Source organism: Phyllostomus hastatus, unplaced genomic scaffold (genome assembly GCF_019186645.2).
Source record: "Phyllostomus hastatus isolate PE091 unplaced genomic scaffold, TTU_PhHast_1.1 phas_contig_1, whole genome shotgun sequence".
Classification (NCBI taxonomy): Eukaryota; Metazoa; Chordata; class Mammalia; order Chiroptera; family Phyllostomidae; genus Phyllostomus; species Phyllostomus hastatus.
In genome coordinates this window covers 16,481,918-16,503,082 of record NW_025333498.1, presented here as the reverse complement: position 1 = coordinate 16,503,082, position 21,165 = coordinate 16,481,918, and the positions used below count along the sequence as shown (strand labels likewise).

Here is a 21,165-nt window from a genome sequence, read left to right as displayed (position 1 = left end):
ATTTTCAAATTATATAAAGAACTTTAAGACTAGGAAAAAACTCTCTTAAATTCATTAATTAGATTTACCAACATGATTCATTTTTTAATTGTAAGAACAGTTTGAGGCAACATGATTGGACTTGTTCACAAATATCACCTACAGACACTGGCACGATTGTGGGGATCTAGTTAGTGTGGCCAAGGCATTTCTACAATTACCTACCACTTTCACAGTCTGGTACTCTCCCCTCTCCACCACTACTGCCAGCCCCCAGCCTTGAGAAACACCAGGCCTCCAGAATTTGGCTGATAAACTTTGCGGAGCTCCACAAGCGGGCATACGAGGAGGAGTTTGCGCCTGAGGCCGGCCTGCTTAGAGAGCAGTTTCAGGTCACTGGGCGGCCTACTCCAGGCACGGTGCATTGAAGTCAATTACTAAAATTAATATGCCAATGATTTAATCTATTTTTGAGTAATTAGGAGGAAGTCAAGGTTCTACCTACCTTAACATTCCCCTCATTCACTCCCATCCCGGTAAGTTTTATAAGGGAGAAAGGGCAAAAGTTATAACCATTTCTCCAGGAATTTTATACGACCCATGGTCCACCCATGGGAGCTCATTACACGGAGAACGTCATCCCTGCTCTGGGACTAGGGAAAGGAGAACGCTATCTACAGGACTCAGGTGGGCTGCATCTGCACACTTTCACGAGAGAAAATGGTGCTTCAGTGAACTCAACAAAGCGAAAAAACTGAAAATCTTCAGCCGTGTTCCATAGGGAGTTCTGGAATCACACCCCTGCCACAAAGAATGCCTTTTCCCATTTCAATAGACTGTGAGGGGGGAGCAGAAATGGGCTACCTTGTACCATGAGGCACAGTTCAGAGCAGGGCTGCTCTAATCCCCATCAACTGTGCCCATGACTGACACCTGCTGTGGGGCCTGTTCCAGGCCAGAGAGGAATGGCATGGAGAGCGCCCATGACTAAAGGGGAGCTGGCCACTTCCTGGCTTGCTGAGTGCTTCTGGCTCAGGTCCAAGCAGAGCAGAGAAGCTCTTCCTCCCAGTACTCAAGAATCCTCTCTCATCGTGTACCCATATTTACTGAAGCCATTATTGCACATTAAATAGTGAACACGCCATAACGATAGGATAGAAATCTTCAACAAGTCAGAACACCTTGCAATCTCTACTACACACCAACAATTGCTTTGTTACTCATATTTCCCTAAAATAGTATGACTTGAGAAATGTTACATCTAAAATGACATAAGGAAAGTGGGTATTTCAAGATAATAAGATGTTTTGATACTAGAAAGCATAAAAGGATAAAGAAAGGATAAAAGTAAAGGTGTGTTGTAAATGTGGGAAATGAGAACATTAAATAGGGTGTCACCTGTCAGATCAACACTTAAAAAAACTTCTTGTCCTGGTAGAAACTTAATCAGGTTGCCCTTGGGTGCATTGTGGTGGTAGGACTTTCTACAAAAGGGCCATTAAGGAATGTTCTGGAGCAATGAGACGTTCTATATTTTTATTGTAATGGTGGTTACACAGGTGTATATATTTGTCAAAGCTCATCAATCTGTACGTGTAACTGTGCATTTTACTATATGTAAATTATACCTCTATAGTTATTAAAAACTCTTGGAAAAGGAGTCTAGAAAGAGATATGGGCTAATTTGTAGTTTCCCTGTTACATTGGTTACTTTCTCAAGGGATAAGGGACTGCAGTTTTTTCTTTATTGTGAACTTGGGTGGCAGCCCAAAGTAATTCTAAAGTTACAAGTAAACTATACCAAGAACAGGGGTGCCTTCCTACTGAATGAGCAAAAGGAAGAGAGGTGTAAATCTCTTATGACTGTGCTAAACAATCTGCAGCTTATATAAAAGCTTCCGCTTTTGGAATAAAGGTAACCTTTTATCAAACATTGCTCATAAGTAATTACAAGCTGCAGTAACTCAGACATTTTCAAGAAAAATGTTCTATGAGATGTAAAACTGAATACTGTCAGTTAGGTCATCGGCAAACCTGTAGCATTTAGTGAATTTTCCCTGAGTGGTGAGAACATAGAAAATAATAGGGTTGATCCAGTCAAGTGACTGAAACACCACAGTGAATGCAATGCAGCAGCACACTGATAGGAGACACAGGCATCACTGACAGCTGCTGTGGATGCCTGTCGTTTCTTATTGAAAGAACCTAACTACTGCTCAAGTGTGAAGTTTTGACCAGTTGTAGTAACTGGAAAAAGACACAAGAATTGCTAGGGACTAACTAATGAGGATATGCAAAAACAGTATGTTCTCATAACCGGAGAAAGAAGATGCTCAGGGCATGGCTATGACTCACCAGTCTGAGAGGTCCAAACATTAGCTGGGAGGAAAACTGACTCCGAACACAAAGGGGGACTATGAGGGAGCAAAGGCAAAAGACGAACAGTACAGACCTAAATCATTAAGCACGAGATGTAATGAGAGGGTTTGCCAAAGCTGACTCTTCCAGTCGCTTGCCAGTGTGGTCTATCAGCAACACGGAGAGGCCAGACCGCTGTTCGACTGTCTCGGACTGCTCTGGACCCCAGACGCTGCCACCCTCCCAAAGCCTCCAGAGTTGATATCTATCTCACAGCATTAAATGGATTGGGATCTTGCTGCCAATAATTATTTCCCCACCAAAAGCTAAAATTCCAAAATAGAAATTGTGAAGAAATTTCTAATAGCTTCCTTTTCCAACCTTCAGACCAATAATTTAAGAGTTATTTTATTTGTTTGGCCCACAAAGAGAAATCTTCCAAAAGTGCAGCTGGCCTGGAATATTACAGTTTGGTCTTCCACTGGCTTGGTTCTTTGGAGCTGAGACACTAATATTTGTCTTCCATCTTCCTATTTCCATCTGGTTTTCCTTAAAGTCTTTAATTACTCATCCTTTCTGTAGGTGATGAAATTCACCCAAAATCATCTCCTGGGCCCCATCAGAGTTTTCTTGAATCGTTCAAGCACGAGAGTCTCTGGTGGGGTCCAGACTGTCCTCACACGCACCTGACTGTCCGGGGTTCGGGAAGACTCTGCTCCACCATCTTGGTGTCTCTGCACATGTGTCTGAAGAGGTCCACCTAGCCACCCCTCACAGGCTCCCTCATGTCACACAGGCACGCTGTCTGTACCTCAGAGGCTTTATCTGGGGCCTGAGGAGTGGCCCTTCTCTCTGCCTCACAGGGACATTCTTAGGAGCCTGAGTAGTTCAAGGGAAAAGTACAGAGTATCACGGCAAGGTGAATTGCTATGTTTTTCTCCTCAGTCCCAGAGTTGACTTATATCAGGGCCTTGGATTTGGCTGAACTCATAAAATACACTCATTTATTTGTTCATTCATTTAGTCAACAACTGCTTATATAAAACTCAGAAGGGATACAACACTGAGGGAGTAAAGCCCGGACAATAGGGTACAGTGCCAGAATGTCATGTACATTTATGAATTACGATTCTGAAAAATTACTGTTCTCACCTACATGAGTGTTTCCTGTGACCTGCTGGGCTCTTACTGCAGCAAACTCCAACTGGAGTAAGTCCCACTCAGTATCTACTGAACTCCTGTAATACTACACAGATGATACACGTAGCTTGCCTTTTGCTCTCCAGGATGCCTAAGTATTAATGAAATAAAGTAGAAACAATGAAAACTTTAAAATGTAAGATATTTGAGGCACAGCTTATAACTTATATGTCTTTTATCTCTTCCAGAGCCTTGCCTATTTCCTTACAAACAGGAGGCATGCAATAAGTGCTGAATTAAATGCAGTTAATTCTGACAGGAGATGACTTAGTTCAGAGACTCAAGAAAAAATGGGATGGTATTTCTGCTGTGCTCTTAAGTTGTTTAAGTTCCAATGTAAGTTTTGAGTAACAAGAAGAATTTGTTTATACAGATAACTCATGAAAGACTGTGCAGAAAATAAAGTGCGATGATATAAAGGCAAAGGAAGGAGAGGTCTACCCAGCTGCAGTTAAGAGAGCAGGTGGATGCAGAAGTTACGGGAAATCTGAGAGACCCTCTAAAGGGCTTTCCACGGAGTGCAGGTTCACTGAAAATTCCTTGACAGGTGGAGAAAGCGGCTTTACTCGTCTTATTTTCAGGGAGGTAGAGTTAAAATACTGGTCAATACTAAAATGCAAATACCACAGCAAAATAACATCTTTGAGCCTTAAAAGTCATCGGCACATTATCTGGCAAAGACACATGCTTCTTCATTGGACACAATTAGAGGTTCCACAGCATTATTTAAAAAGAGGCCACTTTATTAATGAAGCAATCATTAGCCTTTTGATGTTACCTTGTGAACTCAGAGGGCAGTTCAAGCATTGAAAAGATGGATCTTGAAGAAAAACCTGAATACACTATTTCTAGCAAAGGCTGGGGGAATGGTCCTCAGCACAGCAGTGCCCATAAATGGGCATCTGTTGGTGATCACTCTGATCCCAGAGTGCAGTGCTGTGTCCCGCAGCAGTACACTAACAAAGAGACCACACCACAAAATCTCAGGAATACTCTCAACCACCGGCGCAACTGCCATCCAGGGTCCTCGTCTTACTGATGGGGGCAAATCTGGGCCCCTAGGAGTTTAAAGGCTTACTCAAGAGCACACCCCCCAGTAATACTTATAACTGACCAAAAAGGATTTTTTAACCCCATTTGATTTCTTAAGAAGGATATTTATTGAGGAGGATGAACCCACTCTTAGAAGTTCTGTATGGAAGGTGTGGTCTTCCTCATGAATTATCAAATTGGCTTTTTAATGCAAATAAGTGCCCCTGGGCATATTCAGCAGTTCTCTAAGAGCCTGTTCACTCTGGCCAACTAATCCTAACCTTGAACAACCCACAGTAGAAACCTGAACATGTAAATTTGACCAGGGGAGAGAGGAGCACGTTGGTAAGGCTGGTATACGAAATGGAAGAACAGAAGAGCAGAGTTTGGGAAGGAACAATGAAGGAGAAAAAAACATAAGCTGCAAAGACTGAGACAGAAAGCACAAATCAAGCAATCACACAGTTTTCTGCAGATGGTTTTATGCCACCCACTCCCCTGTTACTGTTTTTTTATAGTGACTAAGTTTAGGTGTGTGCTTCTTGTTCATTTCTACATGAGATTATACAGATACAGGTAATGTGCTATCTTTTTAAGCAAAGTAAAAACATTTAGAAGATCTGCTTTGTGGGAGAGAAAGACAACAGCAGACCACACTGCCCACGCGCCTTCCGCTGCGGCAAGGGACAGACTCGTGTCACTGGTGGAGGCAACAACAGTTTTTGTGGCCATGGCAGTTTTTGGCAGGGCCCCCATTACATTTCAGCCTCAAATCTCACCAAGCTTTTCAACACTTATGCAACCTGGAGGTCCCTAAAGATATCTTTAAAAAATGGAATTTAAATGTAAAAGAAATTCCTTAAGAATAAATGAATATGACGAGTATTGCATTCATTTTAAACTGCTGGCAAAAGAAAAATACACACACACACACACACACACACAGGTTATTTAGCTCGATAAAGTTCTGTAAAACCAACACACTGGTTTGCCACACCCCTGCGATCTATCATAGGTCAACTGTATGGGAAGACGGGTCTGGAGCTGAGACAACTAAATCTTGAAGCAAAGAGGTTCTGGCTGGATTCAGAGATCTGACTCACAGAGTAATTTCTGAAATGCAAATGATATATTTTATTTGACAGTTTATATTATTAACAGTTATATGAGACATTTGTAAAGCATGGTTTTGGAGGATTTAAATTTGCATTGTTTTTAAGTATAAAATTATCATAAAACTATTGCACTCAGCCACTGGTCCAGTATCGGTTGAGGCACACATATTATATGCATTACTTGGAAGAAGAAATTATTTAAATGTAGTTCCAAAATAAATTTTAAAAAATTAACTAATAGCATTAATCATCTATAAAAATTCTTGCAATAAAAAAAGTAGTAACTAATATAAATCGGGCTCTTGCCAAACTGGGATGCTACAGTTAAACTATTTTAGAAGAGAAAGAAGCCAGGCTTTTCAACATGCTACAACTTTATGATTAAATGTCTTTCAACATCTAAAAAATTTTTTAATGGTTCTAATTGGTATCTCAAGCTGAGGAAGCAACCTAACTTGTTAATGAGAAAAATGACATAGCTATCACTTGGAAAAAAATTGTCCCCTCATAATAGACCACCAGATTTCCTAGGGACAACTACAAATTTTCAGGATACACTTCCTGTGGCAAGGCAAAAAAAACAAAAAGAGAAAAAAACCAAAAAGATCCCAAAACCCTTACAGCCATAAAACCATCTTGCCAACTGTCCATAAAAGCTCAGATGCTCAGCTTACACCTAAGGACTGGGAAAAAAAAGAAATTCTCATCCTTAATTTTAGAACAATATCTTTCCTTGTTTTGAACCAGAGGTCATCTGGTTCAAAATTTCCCAAAATGCGTTTCATGGAACATTATTTTTCTAAAATGTTCTGAATAGTGGCGGGGTGATTCAGATAAGCACTCATGGAGGGTCATCACGTACATTAGGTTATTAACAAAGCATCCTACAGAAATGAAATAGTTTTAAAAAACAATTTTATTGAACCTATTTGAGCACAGAACCCTTTTTTAGTAAGCATTTATTAAAATCCTGCAAAATCAGTTGTTTTGCAGAAAACCCCCATCTTACACACAGGAAGAAACTGAAGTGCACACAGGCCAGGAGAATATCTCAAGGTCACAGAGTTAGCTGGGGCGTAAGCTAAAAACAGACCTCTCCTTTCAAGACCACACTTCAGTGCTCTTTCTGGTTGTGCTGTGCTGTGTCTCTGCGGCACCATTTCCACTCCTGGGGGATCACACACTAAAAAGACCACACCTTGGAGATCATCTAGTCCAAAGCCCTCCTGTTAAAGGCGGGAAAATGCAGTCTCACAAAAGGGAAGCAACATTCCCAAAGTAACACAGAGAATCAATTCCTGGAGACCTACGACCCAGCTCTTAATCCCACACCAGTGACTTCCCCTCACGGCACACCAACTCTGGCAGAGCCAACACTTCTTCCTCTGAGGAAAAGGCGTCACAGACAAGAGGGGCTTTGGCTATTCAGGGCCCAGGAAATATCTGTTAAACTATACTTGTGTCAGTAGGTATTTTAAATCAGTTAAACATGATTGTCTTTACTTACAAATGTCATCCACTGTGACAGGGAATCAATGTTTCAAGCTGTTGAACAGGCCATCATCCCTGTCCTGTTGGATGACACCTGTAAATAAAATAAATCTATTTTTGAGTAAGTAGATTTTAAGCCAACTAGATTTAAGATGCATGCAGTTTAAAGCTAAGAATAATTTTTAAATGATTCTTAATTGTGCACTGCTGGAGACAGATATTTCCCAGTGCCAACTATTTCGCTGTATGTAGCTATCACTGGCCATCAGCACAAGAGCATCCAGGTAATGTGACGTGTAATGTTGCCAGAATACTAGGGAACCATGGGTACTAGAGGTAAAAGGGTCCTTGAGGCATTGTCTGCCTCAGACTCTTGGCTCTTGTGAATATTATTTTCACTTTGTAGGAGGGATCAGCAAGGTCTCAGGAAGTTACACGACTAGCCCAATGTGATATACCTAAGTGTCTTTGGCTTAACTTTCCTGATAATGAAAAGTGTACAGAGAATACATGCGCAAAGGTTATCATTAGGCTGATCAACTTTGAAAGACTCACATGTACACGTTTTTAAATATTTCACAAATGCTGACTTGGAATATTCAAGCACATCTGCATAAAATGTAATATCAGTATTAGATATTTAAATGAAAGCATTATTGAAAAATGTCATGGATAGAAAAAAACCAAAGTAAAAAAATGGGAACTAGAGAATGAAAAGAATATTAAACACAGGATGCACTTAGGATTCTAAATTCTGGTTACTTCCAAAAAAAGATCTGTGGTTACTAACAAATATGAGTATATGAAAAACCATTTTCTACAAATTTTCTATAGTCTATAATTTAAGATGTTCGTTTCTCTGTAGCCACAGAATGCTACTCTAATAAGACCTTCCAGAAACTAAAATTTGGACTGAAAAATGAACATTTAAAATTTCCGTTCTGTACCTAAATATGCTAAGGTAACTACTGGAAGTATTTTAGGATGCTGTCTGGAGGTGATATGGCTGTTATAATAATGTCATCACCAAACTCACACTGAGTGCTTACTACATGTCTAGCATTGTTTCATTATTTTATACACTCTATATCAACTGATCCTTACAACTTGATTACAATTTTGCACTAAGCGTATCAATACACAGAAAAATTAAATAACTTGCTGAGGTTCACTCAACTGGTAAAATGGAAAAATTTGCACACAAATCTATTTAGTGACAGAATCCAAGCTCAAACCACTATAAATACTGCTTTTCTTTAATATAGCAACTGAAGATTCTCAAAATATAATAAATTAACATGATCCCAATAAAATTCCCCCAACTAAATCCCATTCATTGTAAAACATCAAGCAATTCACTCTTTTTCTTGGAGTGAAGGGGAGACTAGGGACAATTTTCGAAGTAAAATAATCAAGGAACTAAAATTCCTAATGTGAACCTTAAATACTTATATTTAAAAAATAAATGGGGGAAAATAGAGACAACTGTACTTAAACAACAATAAAAATGACAAATGAAAACAAATTCTTTTATAATTAAATAACAGTAATCTTTCTCATTCAGAAGTCCATAAAGAAATAAATCTTCCTATTATTCAACACTGACTGATTCTCAAATAGTGTAAGACTTATTTGTAAACTGAATTTAATCATTTATATTTTTAAAATATAGATATATCAGTTTTATAAATAATAGAGCTATTTCTATGGGGAATTATCTTTAAGGGAAACAAAAAATAATTTTGATAGATAATGCAACTCCTCAATCTCTTACGTATTCTAGCAATCTTTTCTTGACCATAAGTTATGCTTCTGAACAAAACCCCTGAACTTTTTACTAGGGCATTCTTCCAACATATTTTTAAAACTGTGGAACTGATAAAATAGAAAATAATCAGGAATATAAAAATATACCTGACATATTTTAACTAAGAATTAGATATATGCAAAGCTTAAGACCACTGAAACTAGACATTAAGGAAAACACATATCCTTTTCAAAGCACTGTGGAGAAATCGATCTCTTCTGGCAATAATGACTTTCTTGTAAGGACCCCCAACAGAAGAAGACAAAGTGTGGATTCACGGTAGCTTACCCTTTTTTCTGACACCCCATCCTGGCCTGTAGAATCTTTATCATCATGTGTCTCTTTCAGGACTGGCATATGTTTTTGGTATGCTGGCTCTCTGTTTAAGGTTGTGTATCCTATGTGCTCATATATTGGGTTTATCGTCATCTTGGCAATGTATTCTGCTGCCTTGGTTTCAATATAGAGAGTAATCAATCCATCAGTCACCAGATCGTGGATGGACTCAAAGCGCTTCTCCCCAACGAAGTGCTTTCCATCGTAGTAGAGCCTGAAGTTTCTGGTTTGACTTCCAAATCTGCCTCAATGAAATGGGAAAGATGTTTTTAAGAAAAGTAACCAAGTGAATTCTTTCTGAAAAAAAAAAATAAAAAGCTATTGGTTTGTGTCTTCTTTGTTAAATAAACTGTGGCTAATCTCTATGAATCATCTGAAATATAGAAAATTAACCTTTTGAACACCAAGAGTGAACTTGCACAACCAGGGGTAACTGGCCAAAAGCACGCTACCCTAAAAGGGAAAGTGTGTTCTTATTTATCTTTTTAAGCTGCTTCATTATGCCTGTAGGAAAAACAGGGGAAAATAAACTTCATGTCCTATTAGAACACATTCTATATTCAATCGGTCAACTCTATAGTGCATGAAATTTCTATTAACATGTTTTCTTCAAGTTGATAATAAAAGTATTCAATGTACTTTAGACACCAGCATTAATATCTTAGTAACAGGGAAGTTCCACGTAGAGCTCGCCTGAGCGTGATGCCGGCGTCCAGCCAGAGAGGCAGGAGGGCAGGAGGGCAGCGGAGACACACTTCTGCTGTTTCTATTCAAAGGTCAGTGGCTCGCTCTTCCTTTTTACAGTCACTTTTCTGTGTCTGCTTGTTGAGTCCGAGCAAGAAATGTTTGCAATATACATGGCATATATGTCATAAACTATTAGATTCTAAAAATTTTATTCTCACTTTTGCGTTATGCTTGATAACTGGAGAAGATTGGTTTAGTTTTATGGTAATTGCAGTATTTTGCTTTCTGTAGCAAACCTCAGACACGGATCTGAGCTGGCATGACTACACCCATGTCCTTGCCAGACAAAGACAAGAACACGCACTGACTTCAGTAAAAGCTGACACCAATAGGCACCCACGACTAGCACTGTGGTCTCCCAAAGGCAGTCTTGAGTATACATAATTAAAAACTAAACAAATCATAAAAATACATTTAATTTCATTGTTAATAATACTAGCATTGTGGTCTCCCAAAGGTAATCTTGAGTATACCTAATTAAAAACTAAACAAATCATAAAAAATACATTTAATTTCATTGTTAATAATACACAGAACAAGGCAAACTAAGAAACTAAAGTAATACCCTCTTTAATACTAAATTAAAGTATTTAAATAGAAGTACAAACTTATGCAAAATATTATTCTGCTATAGGTTTCGTTCTAAAAGGACAGGAGTTAGAAACTTAAGATTTTACTTTTAATGTGTCCTTTAAAAAGTTAACAAAGTTATTTTTTATAATGTCCTGCGGTATCTGTTTCTGTAGTTCAAATTAGACTTTAATAATCATGCAATCTAAAACCTAAAATTCTGCCCTAGGTGGTATGGCTCAGTGGATTGAGTGCCAGCCTGTGAACCAAAGGGTCGCTGGTTCATTTCCCAGTCAGGGCACATACCTGGGTTGTGGGCCAGGTCCCCAGTAGGGGGCGTGTGAGAGGCAACCACACATTGATGTTTCTTTCCCCCTCCCTTACCCTCTCAAAAAATAAATAAAATATTTGTTAAAATTCCTCTTTAAAATCTAACATTCTATCCATGTTGGCCCTTTCTCTAAAATAAAATTTATTTAATTTTTAGTTCTTTAGAAGCAATTAAATTTGATTCACATTCAAGTGAATGATTCATATAATTCTACTCTTGCTTTGTCCATTTTTCTCTAATGTTAAAGATGTATTTCTCCTAAGTAAATTTCATTCTAAGTCTAAAAAATTAGAAGGTACAATTTCTACATCAAAGTTAAATATAAAAGTTTCTTTCAGCTTAATATACTGCTTTATTATTTCCTCTTTGCCAGTCATTATCTGGTATTGAGAAATCAACATGGAAAGCCACTTCACAGTTTTAATAAATTCTTATAACAATAAACACTCATAACATTGTTTAACATTAAGTCCCTTCATATTTCAGTTGTATTCAGAGGCCTTTCACCATTAGAGGGATTAGATCATTTTACTCCTACAGGGACTTAGGATTTTGCAACAGGTATTCTACAATGGGTAAAGCATGCAAAGACCCTCCAATCAATGGTGGCAGGCACTTGTTACTGAACTGTCTTCTGAAACCTGAGAGGTATGGGAGCACAGGGTGGAGGCGAGGGTGACTCTGAACTGGCCTCACCTGGGTTGGAATGACTGGACTGAAAGACTAGAAGTCTGGGTTAGACTTCCTGGTACCTGACAATGGGGCTATTTCTAACCCGTCCAAGGAGAGGAGTTCCTGTCTACCTCTGAATTATTGGGTGAAAAAAACTAAGCAGTTTGTCCTTTCTCTTCCTCACAGTAGCTTCAGAGACTCTGCATGACTCCCAATTCTGTCTCGGCCTGCACTACAGCTCTAGACTTTCAGACCAAACTTCCAGTCTTAAGAGAGTGGATTAGACAACTAAAATAACTTATAATATAGTTGATTAAAACTTAACCTCAAAGCACAAAAATATCAATTTCCATTTTGGACTTATTATTTTCTTAAAGAAAAATTATATTACTTTCATTAAAGGAACTATATGCTTTCTTCACCTGCTCCATACTGTCCTCTCTTTTACTTCAGAAGTTACATAAAGGATGGCACCACAGTCCAGACCGACAGAGACCTTTGCCCTTCTTTGATCTGAAAGGCACGACAGAGAATCTTAGAGCAGAGGTGGTGAATGGATGTGTCTATTCTATAAAAAAGACCCATATAAGGGAGATGCCAAATATAAAGGCAAAGAAAGAATCCTTCCTTATAAAAGTTTATGACTCACAGATTGTCATTTATTTGATAAACATTTAACAAGACACCCAGGGACAATGTTAAATACTAGGTAGTTCATACATAATAAAGTTCCTGTTTCCTTGATAAGCTCAAGAAATAGATAAACATAAAAACAAGTCAATACAAAGGCAAAATGTAATGCTGAATTTTAAAAAGTTTACCTTTAGAGTGATTTCTAAAAAGTGATTTAAAAATGTATGTAAGTTTGTTCTTATATCAAAAAGTTTTATTTCTATACAATGATTCACAACACCAAGTGAATCTACTATCTCCCTCACACTGTGAAAACCAAGAAACTCACTGCTTAGCAACATCTCAGTGCACACATGCTTGACCTAGCATAAGGACTCAGCGCTGCTGCTTCTGTCTAGATACAAAGCACCCTTGCAGTCGGGAATGGGGTGTGGCTGGGGGCAGGCAGGGCCTGGGTTTAATAGAAAACTGTAGGCTTTGGCATCAGGCAAATTAATTTGAAATCTTGACCTGCCACCTCTTAGCTGGGTGATTTTGGGGAAACCATTCTTCAGATTCTGCATCCTGAAAACAGGAATAACATCACCCTGCACCGTATGGCTGTGAGGATTACGTAAGAATATATAAGTCCAAGCTAAGTACACAGTAGGTTCAATGAATGGCAGTTACCTTTCTCTTTCTTAGCTTAGGCCACTGCAGAGAGTTATAGATTGAGTTATCAATCAATAAAGTAAAACAGAAAAGATACTCAATAAATATGCATAGGAATTTCAGGGGAAGGGGGGAAGGGTTTGAAGGAACTAGTATAAAGGACACATGGACAACAACAAAGAGGGGTGGAGACGGGAGGGAGGTGTGGAGGGCTGGGGGATGGGCTGGGCTGGGGTGAAGGGCAGAAAACTATACTTGAACAACAATTAAAATTTAAAAAATATGCATAGGAAGGGGTTCAGTAAATAACCAGTAACACTGGTTGTGTAGTGACATCTCTGTGTAAATTGATTTAACAGTCCAAAAGGCAAGGAAGAGCTCTTTTGACAAAGCTCTTTTTCTTTTGGTGTCCCTGAATAAGTGCCTCCTACTTCGTTAAACAGAGTGGGCTACAACAGAGTGCAAAGGTGGGAGGGGAGAAGCAAGAACAGTCTTCCACTGTGCCGTGGGATTAGGTCTCCAGAGGAGAAGGAGAAAGGCCAGTAAATACACTCATACTGAAAGCAGGACACATGAAATGGATCTAGTGATGACTACTGAACTCTACAGACTGCAGACTACTGATCTGTAAAAACTGTTAAAACTAAATCATTTTCTCTCCATTTCTATAGGAAAATTTTCTTTTTCTATAAAAAGAAAATGCATATAAGTTCTTTGGCTTCCTCATTTCCTATACTATTCTTAACTTTCCCCTGTCTATTTTGTACCTACCATTTATGCTTATTCCTTGTACCTCTTCCTCCATTCTCTCCCCCCTTCCTCCAGACTGATAACCCTCCAAATGATCTCCATAATTCTCTTTCTGTTCTGCTTACTTGCTTAGTTTGTTTTTTAGATTCAGTTGTTGATAGTTGTGTATGTATTGCCATTTTAATGTTCATAAATTTTTATCTTTTTCTTAAACATGTCCCTTTAGCATTTCATATAATAATGACTTGGTGATGGTGAACTCCTTTAGCTTGATGAACTCCTTTAGCTTTACTTTGTCCGGGAAGCATTTTATCTGCCCTTCAATTCTACATGATATCTTTGCTGGATTGAATAATCTAGGTGGTAGGTCCTTGCTTTTCATCACCTTGAATACTTCTTGTCAGTCTCTTCTTGCCTGCAAAGTTTCTTTTGAAAAATCATCTGACAGTCTTATGGGGAACTCCCTTATAGGTAACTCTCTGCTTTTCTCTTGCTACTTTTAAGATTCTCTCTTTAACCTTAACATTTTAATTATGATGTCTCTTGGTGTGATCCTCTTTGGGTCCAACTTGTTTGGGGCTCTCTGTGCTTCCTGGACTTGTATGTCTATTTCCCTCACCAAATCAGGGAAATTTTCTTTCATTATATTTTCAAATAAGTTTTCAATTTCTTGCTCTTTCTCTTCCTCTGGCACCCCTATGGTTTGAATGTTGCTACGCTTGAAGTTGTCCCAGAATCCCCGTAGCCTATCCTTGTTGTTTTTTTTTTTAATTCTTTGTTATTCTTGCTGTTCTGATTGAATGTTTTTTTTTCTTCCTTACATGCTGAATCATTAATTTGATTCTTGGCTTCATCCACTTCACTGTTGATTCTCTGTAAATTTTTCTTTATTTCCCTTACTGTAAACTTCATTTCTGCCTGGGTCTTTTTTTATGCTGCTGAAGTGCCCAATGAGTTCTTTGAGCATCCTAATAACCAGTGTTTGGAACTCTGAATCTGATAGATTGTTTACCTCCATTTCATTTAGTTCTTTTTCTGGAGTTTTGTTCTGTTCTTTCATTTGAGCTATATTTCATTGTATCCACATTTTGGCAGCCTCCCTGTATACGTTTCTATATATTAGGAAGAGCTGCTTTGATGCCCTGTCCTAGTAGCATGGCCTATTGTAGCACACTGGGAAGTTGGATGGGGCACAGCCTTAGGTAATCACCAGGTTGGGGCAACCCAGGTGAACCAGGTGAATGGAGTCTCAGATAAGGTGTGACTCATCTGTGGCTCCGTGTGGGGGAGGGCTCAGAAAGGTGACAGCGCTGCTGCCTGAGCTCTGAAGTTTTGTCCAAAAAGAAGCTGTCCCCTGGCACTCAGCCTGATGCCGGATACTTCAGTTTCTTCCCGTATGCCCTTCCAGCTGCTGCCCTGGTGCTGGAGCCCAGAAGGTGTGATTCTGCAGAAGTTCTAAGTTCACTGCAGGCCCTTTAAGAGGAGATGCTTGAGAATCCTGTCATTTCTTCTGCTGCCCCAGCCCCACTGGTTTTTACAGTCAGAAGTTATGGGGATTTATCTTCCTGGTGCTGGAACCCTGGGCTGTGTGGTCTAGCCTGGGGCTGGGATCTTTCACTCCCAAGGTATCCCTCCAATTTTTTTTTTATCTACCACATGTAGGTATGGGACTGCCTGTTCTGCCTCTCTGCCCCTCCTGCCCATCTGGATGAATGTGACTTCTTTAATTCCTTGGCTCTTGGACTTCCACACAGCTTGATTTTCTGACGGTTCTGGGTTACAGTTGTTTTGTAGTTTAGTTGTATGTGGCGGTGAGTAAGGAGGTGAGCCATGTTTACCTAAGCCTCCATTTTGACCAGAAGTTCCTCAAAGACATCTGTTCCATTGCTTTTAGAGAGAAAGGGAGAGAGAGAAACATCAATGCAAGAGGCATCAACTGGTTGCCTCCATACATGCCCAGACTGGGGATCGTGTGTTCCTGGACCAGCAATCAAGGATAGAGGATCAAACTTGCAACCTAGACATGTGCTCTGACCATGAATCAAACCCATAACCTTTTGGTCACAGGATGACACTCCAACCTACTGAGTCACATTGACCAGGGCTGCCCTTTCTTTTAAATAGCTGTTTATTCTTTGTTGAACATGTTTGAAACTATACAGGCCCAAACGCTCACTCAGACAGGGTGGAACAAGATGAATCATTTCCAAATGGCACTATAGTTAACACACACACACACACGCACACAGATTAGGATAATCTGCTTTCAACTGCTACTGTTATAATTACCATATTTTAGAAAGATTGCCTTTTTCTCCAGGGTTCCAGGTTTTGATTTTCATGCTTTTAAGAAACGTTTAATGCTGTGCCCAGTTGCATTCAGAAGAATTTCAAAATACATAATTCTAAAATCTAACTTTAAAAAGTGAACAAAAACCTTAATAGCACCCTTTCTATTTTTTAGCAAGTAAACCATACTCATAAAAAATTTATTCCAGAGGTACAGAGTGATGAAAACATGTATAAAAAATAGCCTTTGAGATTATACTTTACTTTTTCTGAAACCAAGAATTAGTTCTGATTTGGGCCAAAGTATCTGGAAGTATCTCTTCAAAGGAAAGCTCCAAGCTAACAGATGTTTTCTGTTAACAAACAGAAAACAAAGCATATACAACACACTTGTCTAATTTAACAATAAAGTGTTAGAACTATTTCCAGAAACCATCATACAAACAGTTTTATTTATATTTGTATATTGTTTATCAGAGTCAAAGAAGCTAATCTAATGGTGAAATACAAATATCTTATAAATTCATCTAAACATACCCTTAGAAGAAAGGATAAAATCAAGACAAGACTATGAGGAGGCATTCACTTAAACACTAGGAAGAGAATTTAGATGGATTAACTAAAAAAAGCTAAGGATGAGAGAACTTGGCGATATACAATTTTTAAATATTTTCTACATCTAAAACTTTTATTAGGATACTTTTGTCTATAATGCTACATAATTTTGGATGGTAAAGTGGGCAAAAGTATGAAAACATGTGAACTCATGATACTCCCTTATCAGGGTAAATCACCTTCAGGAAAGAAGTAAACCAGTACCTAAAGCTCCAGAAGTGGCACCAGGCAGCTCTGGAACTGACATAGAAGGATTAGCTGATGGTCTGCCCGCCACCCTCCCCATCCTGTCCCCAGTACCACCTCTCCCCCATTCTGGTGGAAGACAAGTTCTGCTTTCTGCCTAGGATAAAGCAAAGAAAGCTAAACTGAGGAACACCGGAGAGAGTCGAAGGCTGAGGTATGATCCTGAAAACTAACTGAGAGTTTTAAATGCTGAAAATGAGACCTCCATGTCTTTTCCCCACCAGGTTCTCAGAAGACTTGTTTCTTTCCTGATAAAAGAGTGGAAGACTCTTCTCTGGGAAATCTGATCAGCCCAACAGAAAAATCTTAAGAACAGAGATCTCACACGACACTTGGCAGGCTTCTAGCAAGCTCTCAGGACCACCAGTCAACTCTTCAGCACCAAATGAATTTCAATGAGCCATTAGCCAATGACCACTTGACATCTAAGGAAAATCTCTCTCATGAAGGAAAAAGAGAATTAAAGAAAGCTAAAGGAAACAAACCATGCAAAGAGATGAAAAAATTTAATCATCAGTATGTTCATCAGAGCAAAAGTAAAATGTTTCCTATTTCTGTTCTTAAGGATTTACCAAGAAACATTAGGATGCTGTAAAAAAGACATGGATATAGAATACATAGAAATATAAGTAAAAAAAAAGAAAATGTATTATAAATGAAAACCTTAAAATAAATGAAAAATAAAGCTGATAACATATTCAAGAAGAGAAAAAAGACAAAAAGAGAAAAAATACAAGAGAAAAAACATGACAGAGAATCAGGAAGTCCAACATCTACATAATAGGAGCTCTGGAAAGAGAGGATCAAGAAAATAGAAGGGTAAGAAACCAAAGAGGCAATTCAGGAAAATTCACCATAACTGAAGAACAGTAGCTTACACAATAAACAAAAATATACCCACATCGTGAGGGTAAATGTGAAAAGGTGCACAGACAGGAGTCCAGTAAATGCAAGTGAAATCCCCAGAATGGCAACATTCAACAAGTCTGACAATACCAAGCAGTGGCAAGAATACAGAATGTCTGATATAATCAACACCTGGCATACTGCTTGGCAGAAAGGTTTTTATCTTCTTTAGTAAAGTTGAATAAATGCATACCCAGGACCCAGCAGTCCTGGGTAACACCCCAAAGAGTATGAGTGACTATGTGTACTGGGACACACACACACACACACACACACACACACACACACACACACACACACACAAAGCAGCAATGCTCAAAATGCCTAAACCTAGGAACCACATAAACTCCCAGTTAAAAAAAAAATTGTGGTCTACATACTGTGTTGATTAATTTTTAAGCCCCACCCAAGGATATGCTTTCACTGATCTGAGACAGACAGAGACATCGATGAGAGAGAAACATCAATCAGTTCCCTCCCATATACACCCTGACTGGGGCTCCAACCCGCAACCCAGGTATGTGCCCTGGTTGGGAATTGAACTTGCAACCTTTTGGTGCACAGGATGACGCTCCAACCACCACATGGCCAGAGCTGTGTTGGTCAATTTTATATATCAACTTGGAGGGTGTTTTCAGATGAGATTAATACTTGAATCAGTGAACTCTGGGAAAAACAGATGCTCCCCCTAATTGGGTGGACCTTATCCAATCAGTCGAAGGCCTAAACAGAACAAAAAGACTGACCTCACTGAGTGGAGGGGATTACCCAGCAGGTTGCCTTTTGACTTCATATGCACCATCAGCTATCCTGGGTCTCGAGTCTGCCCACTCACACAGGTTTGGACTTGCCAGCCTCCACAATCACGTGACCCAATTCCTTATAATAAACTTCTTTCAATACACACACACACTTATACACTCATGCCCTATTGATTCTGTTTCTCTAGAGAGCCCTGGCTAATACAATGAAATACTACATAGCAGGAAAACATACACTCAAGAACATGAAAGAATTCTTTAAATGCTGGGGGAAAAAGAACTCACAAAAGAAAATGTACAGTGTAGTTCAATTATATAAAACCTAAAGGTAGGCACAATCCAATGCCATTTTATAGGAATGTATATATGTGTGTTAAGACTGTGAAGTAAACATGTATAAGATAACTATACAGGGAATACAGTGGTTAACTATAATGTGAAAGGTAGAGATAATGACAAAAAGGGAAATGGAATTTCTAACTACTATTATATTTTGATGTACTAGGGATTATATAGGTTAACATGAATTTAAATGTAACCAATTTTTATTTTATTTATAATTTTTAATATGTTTATTGATTTTAGACGGGGAAAGGAAAAAACACTGATGTGAGAGGGAAACATCAGTTGCTGCCTCCCATACGTGCCCCGGCTGGGGGCGGAGCCTGAGACCTTCTGGCGTATGGAACAGCGCTCCAGCCAACTAAGTCACACAGGCCAGGACTGTAATCGCTTTTTAAAATGTATTTATGCTTTACATATTTTTCTGCATGTTTTATTTTACAATAAATTTGTTTAAAAAAACAAGAGCAGAGAATAAAACATCCAAATGACAGTCAACAATCTTAGTCTGCAAGAAAAGCCATCAGAAACAGAATCCCTTCAAGTGTTTTACACTACAGAACTTACACTATAGAACTTAATATAAATTTTTTAAAGAACATCACTTTGGTAATGTTTATTAGAAATCCAGGCCCCTGGGTGCCACCACCCCCCGACTTTCAGGTTCAGAATCTGCATTGTTAACACAAGATCCGAAGGTGTTCCTATGTGGTTTAAAGTTTGGAAAATACCAGTCTAATCTGAATTACAGATACAGCAACTGAGAGGTTCAAGTTCCTCAATAATAAAATAGGAAGGTTAAACAAAAGTTAAAAAACCCAATTCATTGTTTAAAGTAAAATGGTTCTTTTTCTCCACTGGTAAGGACTGCTTTATGGTCTCTCCCCGACGGCCTCCCAGCCCAACGTGAGTTCAGCCCACTGCTCTCCCAGGCCTCCCTAAGCACTGCGGGTGCAACGGGTGCCCAGCCAAGCTTACCGGTCCTCGCAGCTGTTCTTCCCCTTCAGAAACCATTCCTTTACCACCACCACCACATAAGTCAGCCCAGCCAAACTTTCACAGTTATCTGAGACTCTTCAATCTCCTCTATACTACAACTTTTATTTACTGATTGGTCTTTCTGAATCTATGCAAACTCACCCATTCTGCCAACATATGCTAAAATTTATTCCAAGAGAGAGCCTCTGACATTGTTTTCCCTCATGAAAATTGTTAATGGTGTATTAGTGTCTATAAGAAAAAGTCTAAACATGTTAGCACGCCCTGAGCCCTTAAGAATCAGTTATTTCACTTTTAAAAGCACCAGAAACTGGCACAGCGCTGGGCACATATTAGGCCCTAAGTAAATGGCTATTGAATAGAATTAGTAAAGACTTCATTAATACCTTCCCCTTAAGTAGGCCAGCTAAATGTAACAATAAAAAAGTGCTCTCTCTCGCTCTCTCTCTCTCTCTCTCTCTATATATATGCAAGTTACAGGATTTCCAAAATTGAGCAGATTACTAGACCTTTGTTGGGAATAATTTTTAAAAAATGATGATCATGATGCAGAATGTGTCATTTACAGAACTGTAATGCTCTTCATGTGATGAGCTGTGTAACATGAAATTGCTTTCTGTAGTTACAACTGGGAGTGAATGAATGGGAAATACTTTTTCTAAGGCAGTGAACCAGAGTAACTTCCACTATCCTGTTTTCATTAAATCAGAGACACAATATTTTGTACATTCAGTAAGTAAATGTATGTTTACTTATAAAGTCTGTGCACACATTATAATCTTGTTAAAACCAGGATAGGTCCAGAGACTATCAATATATTTGTATAATTCACAACAGATTTGGCTTATGCAAGAGTTGGTGATCAGTCTCACTAAAAGCTTATTAAAATCTTGTTTTCATGAGTCTACTACCTCAGGATAAAAAGCCATTGAAGTCTACAAGAGCACAGAGCTATATATGTGTGTGAGTCCTGGCAGAGTTCTATACATGCATAAAAGTGTGTGTGTGTGTGCTATAAAAACAAATCCATACATTCATATACAGCCCAGGTGGCAAACACAAGGCCCGCAGGCCGAATACAGCCCTCCACCTTGTTTTATCCGGCCCAGCACCTTGTTTCTACCCAGGGGCAGTGCCGAGCTGTCGCTTAACTGTTGAGGAGTAGTTACATTTATACAGTCCTAAAATTACATTCAGTCCTTCGAAGGCAACCACGAGGCTGATGTGGCCCCTGGTGAAAATGAGTTTGACACACCTCTGATATATGGGTCTGGAAGAACTAAAGTCTGTCTGAGTGTGGTTGGTAAGGTAATAATGTGGATGTAATTATTTATA

At 38.9% G+C, this 21,165-nt stretch overlaps 1 protein-coding gene across 3 annotated transcripts in view; it reads right to left on the bottom strand.

Annotated features, from left to right (window-relative positions):
* The window catches only part of CHN1 (chimerin 1), a 159,943-nt gene that overhangs the window by 61,737 nt on the left and 77,041 nt on the right, over positions 1-21,165 (bottom strand). For 2 of the 3 annotated variants that reach the window (XM_045830448.1, XM_045830459.1), the window contains one exon: positions 9,271-9,559. In XM_045830448.1, coding sequence (XP_045686404.1) covers positions 9,271-9,559 — 289 coding nt within the window. Of the gene's footprint in view, positions 1-7,191; positions 7,216-9,270; positions 9,560-21,165 lie in introns of those variants that run through there. The other variant, XM_045830467.1, reaches the window with a different exon arrangement.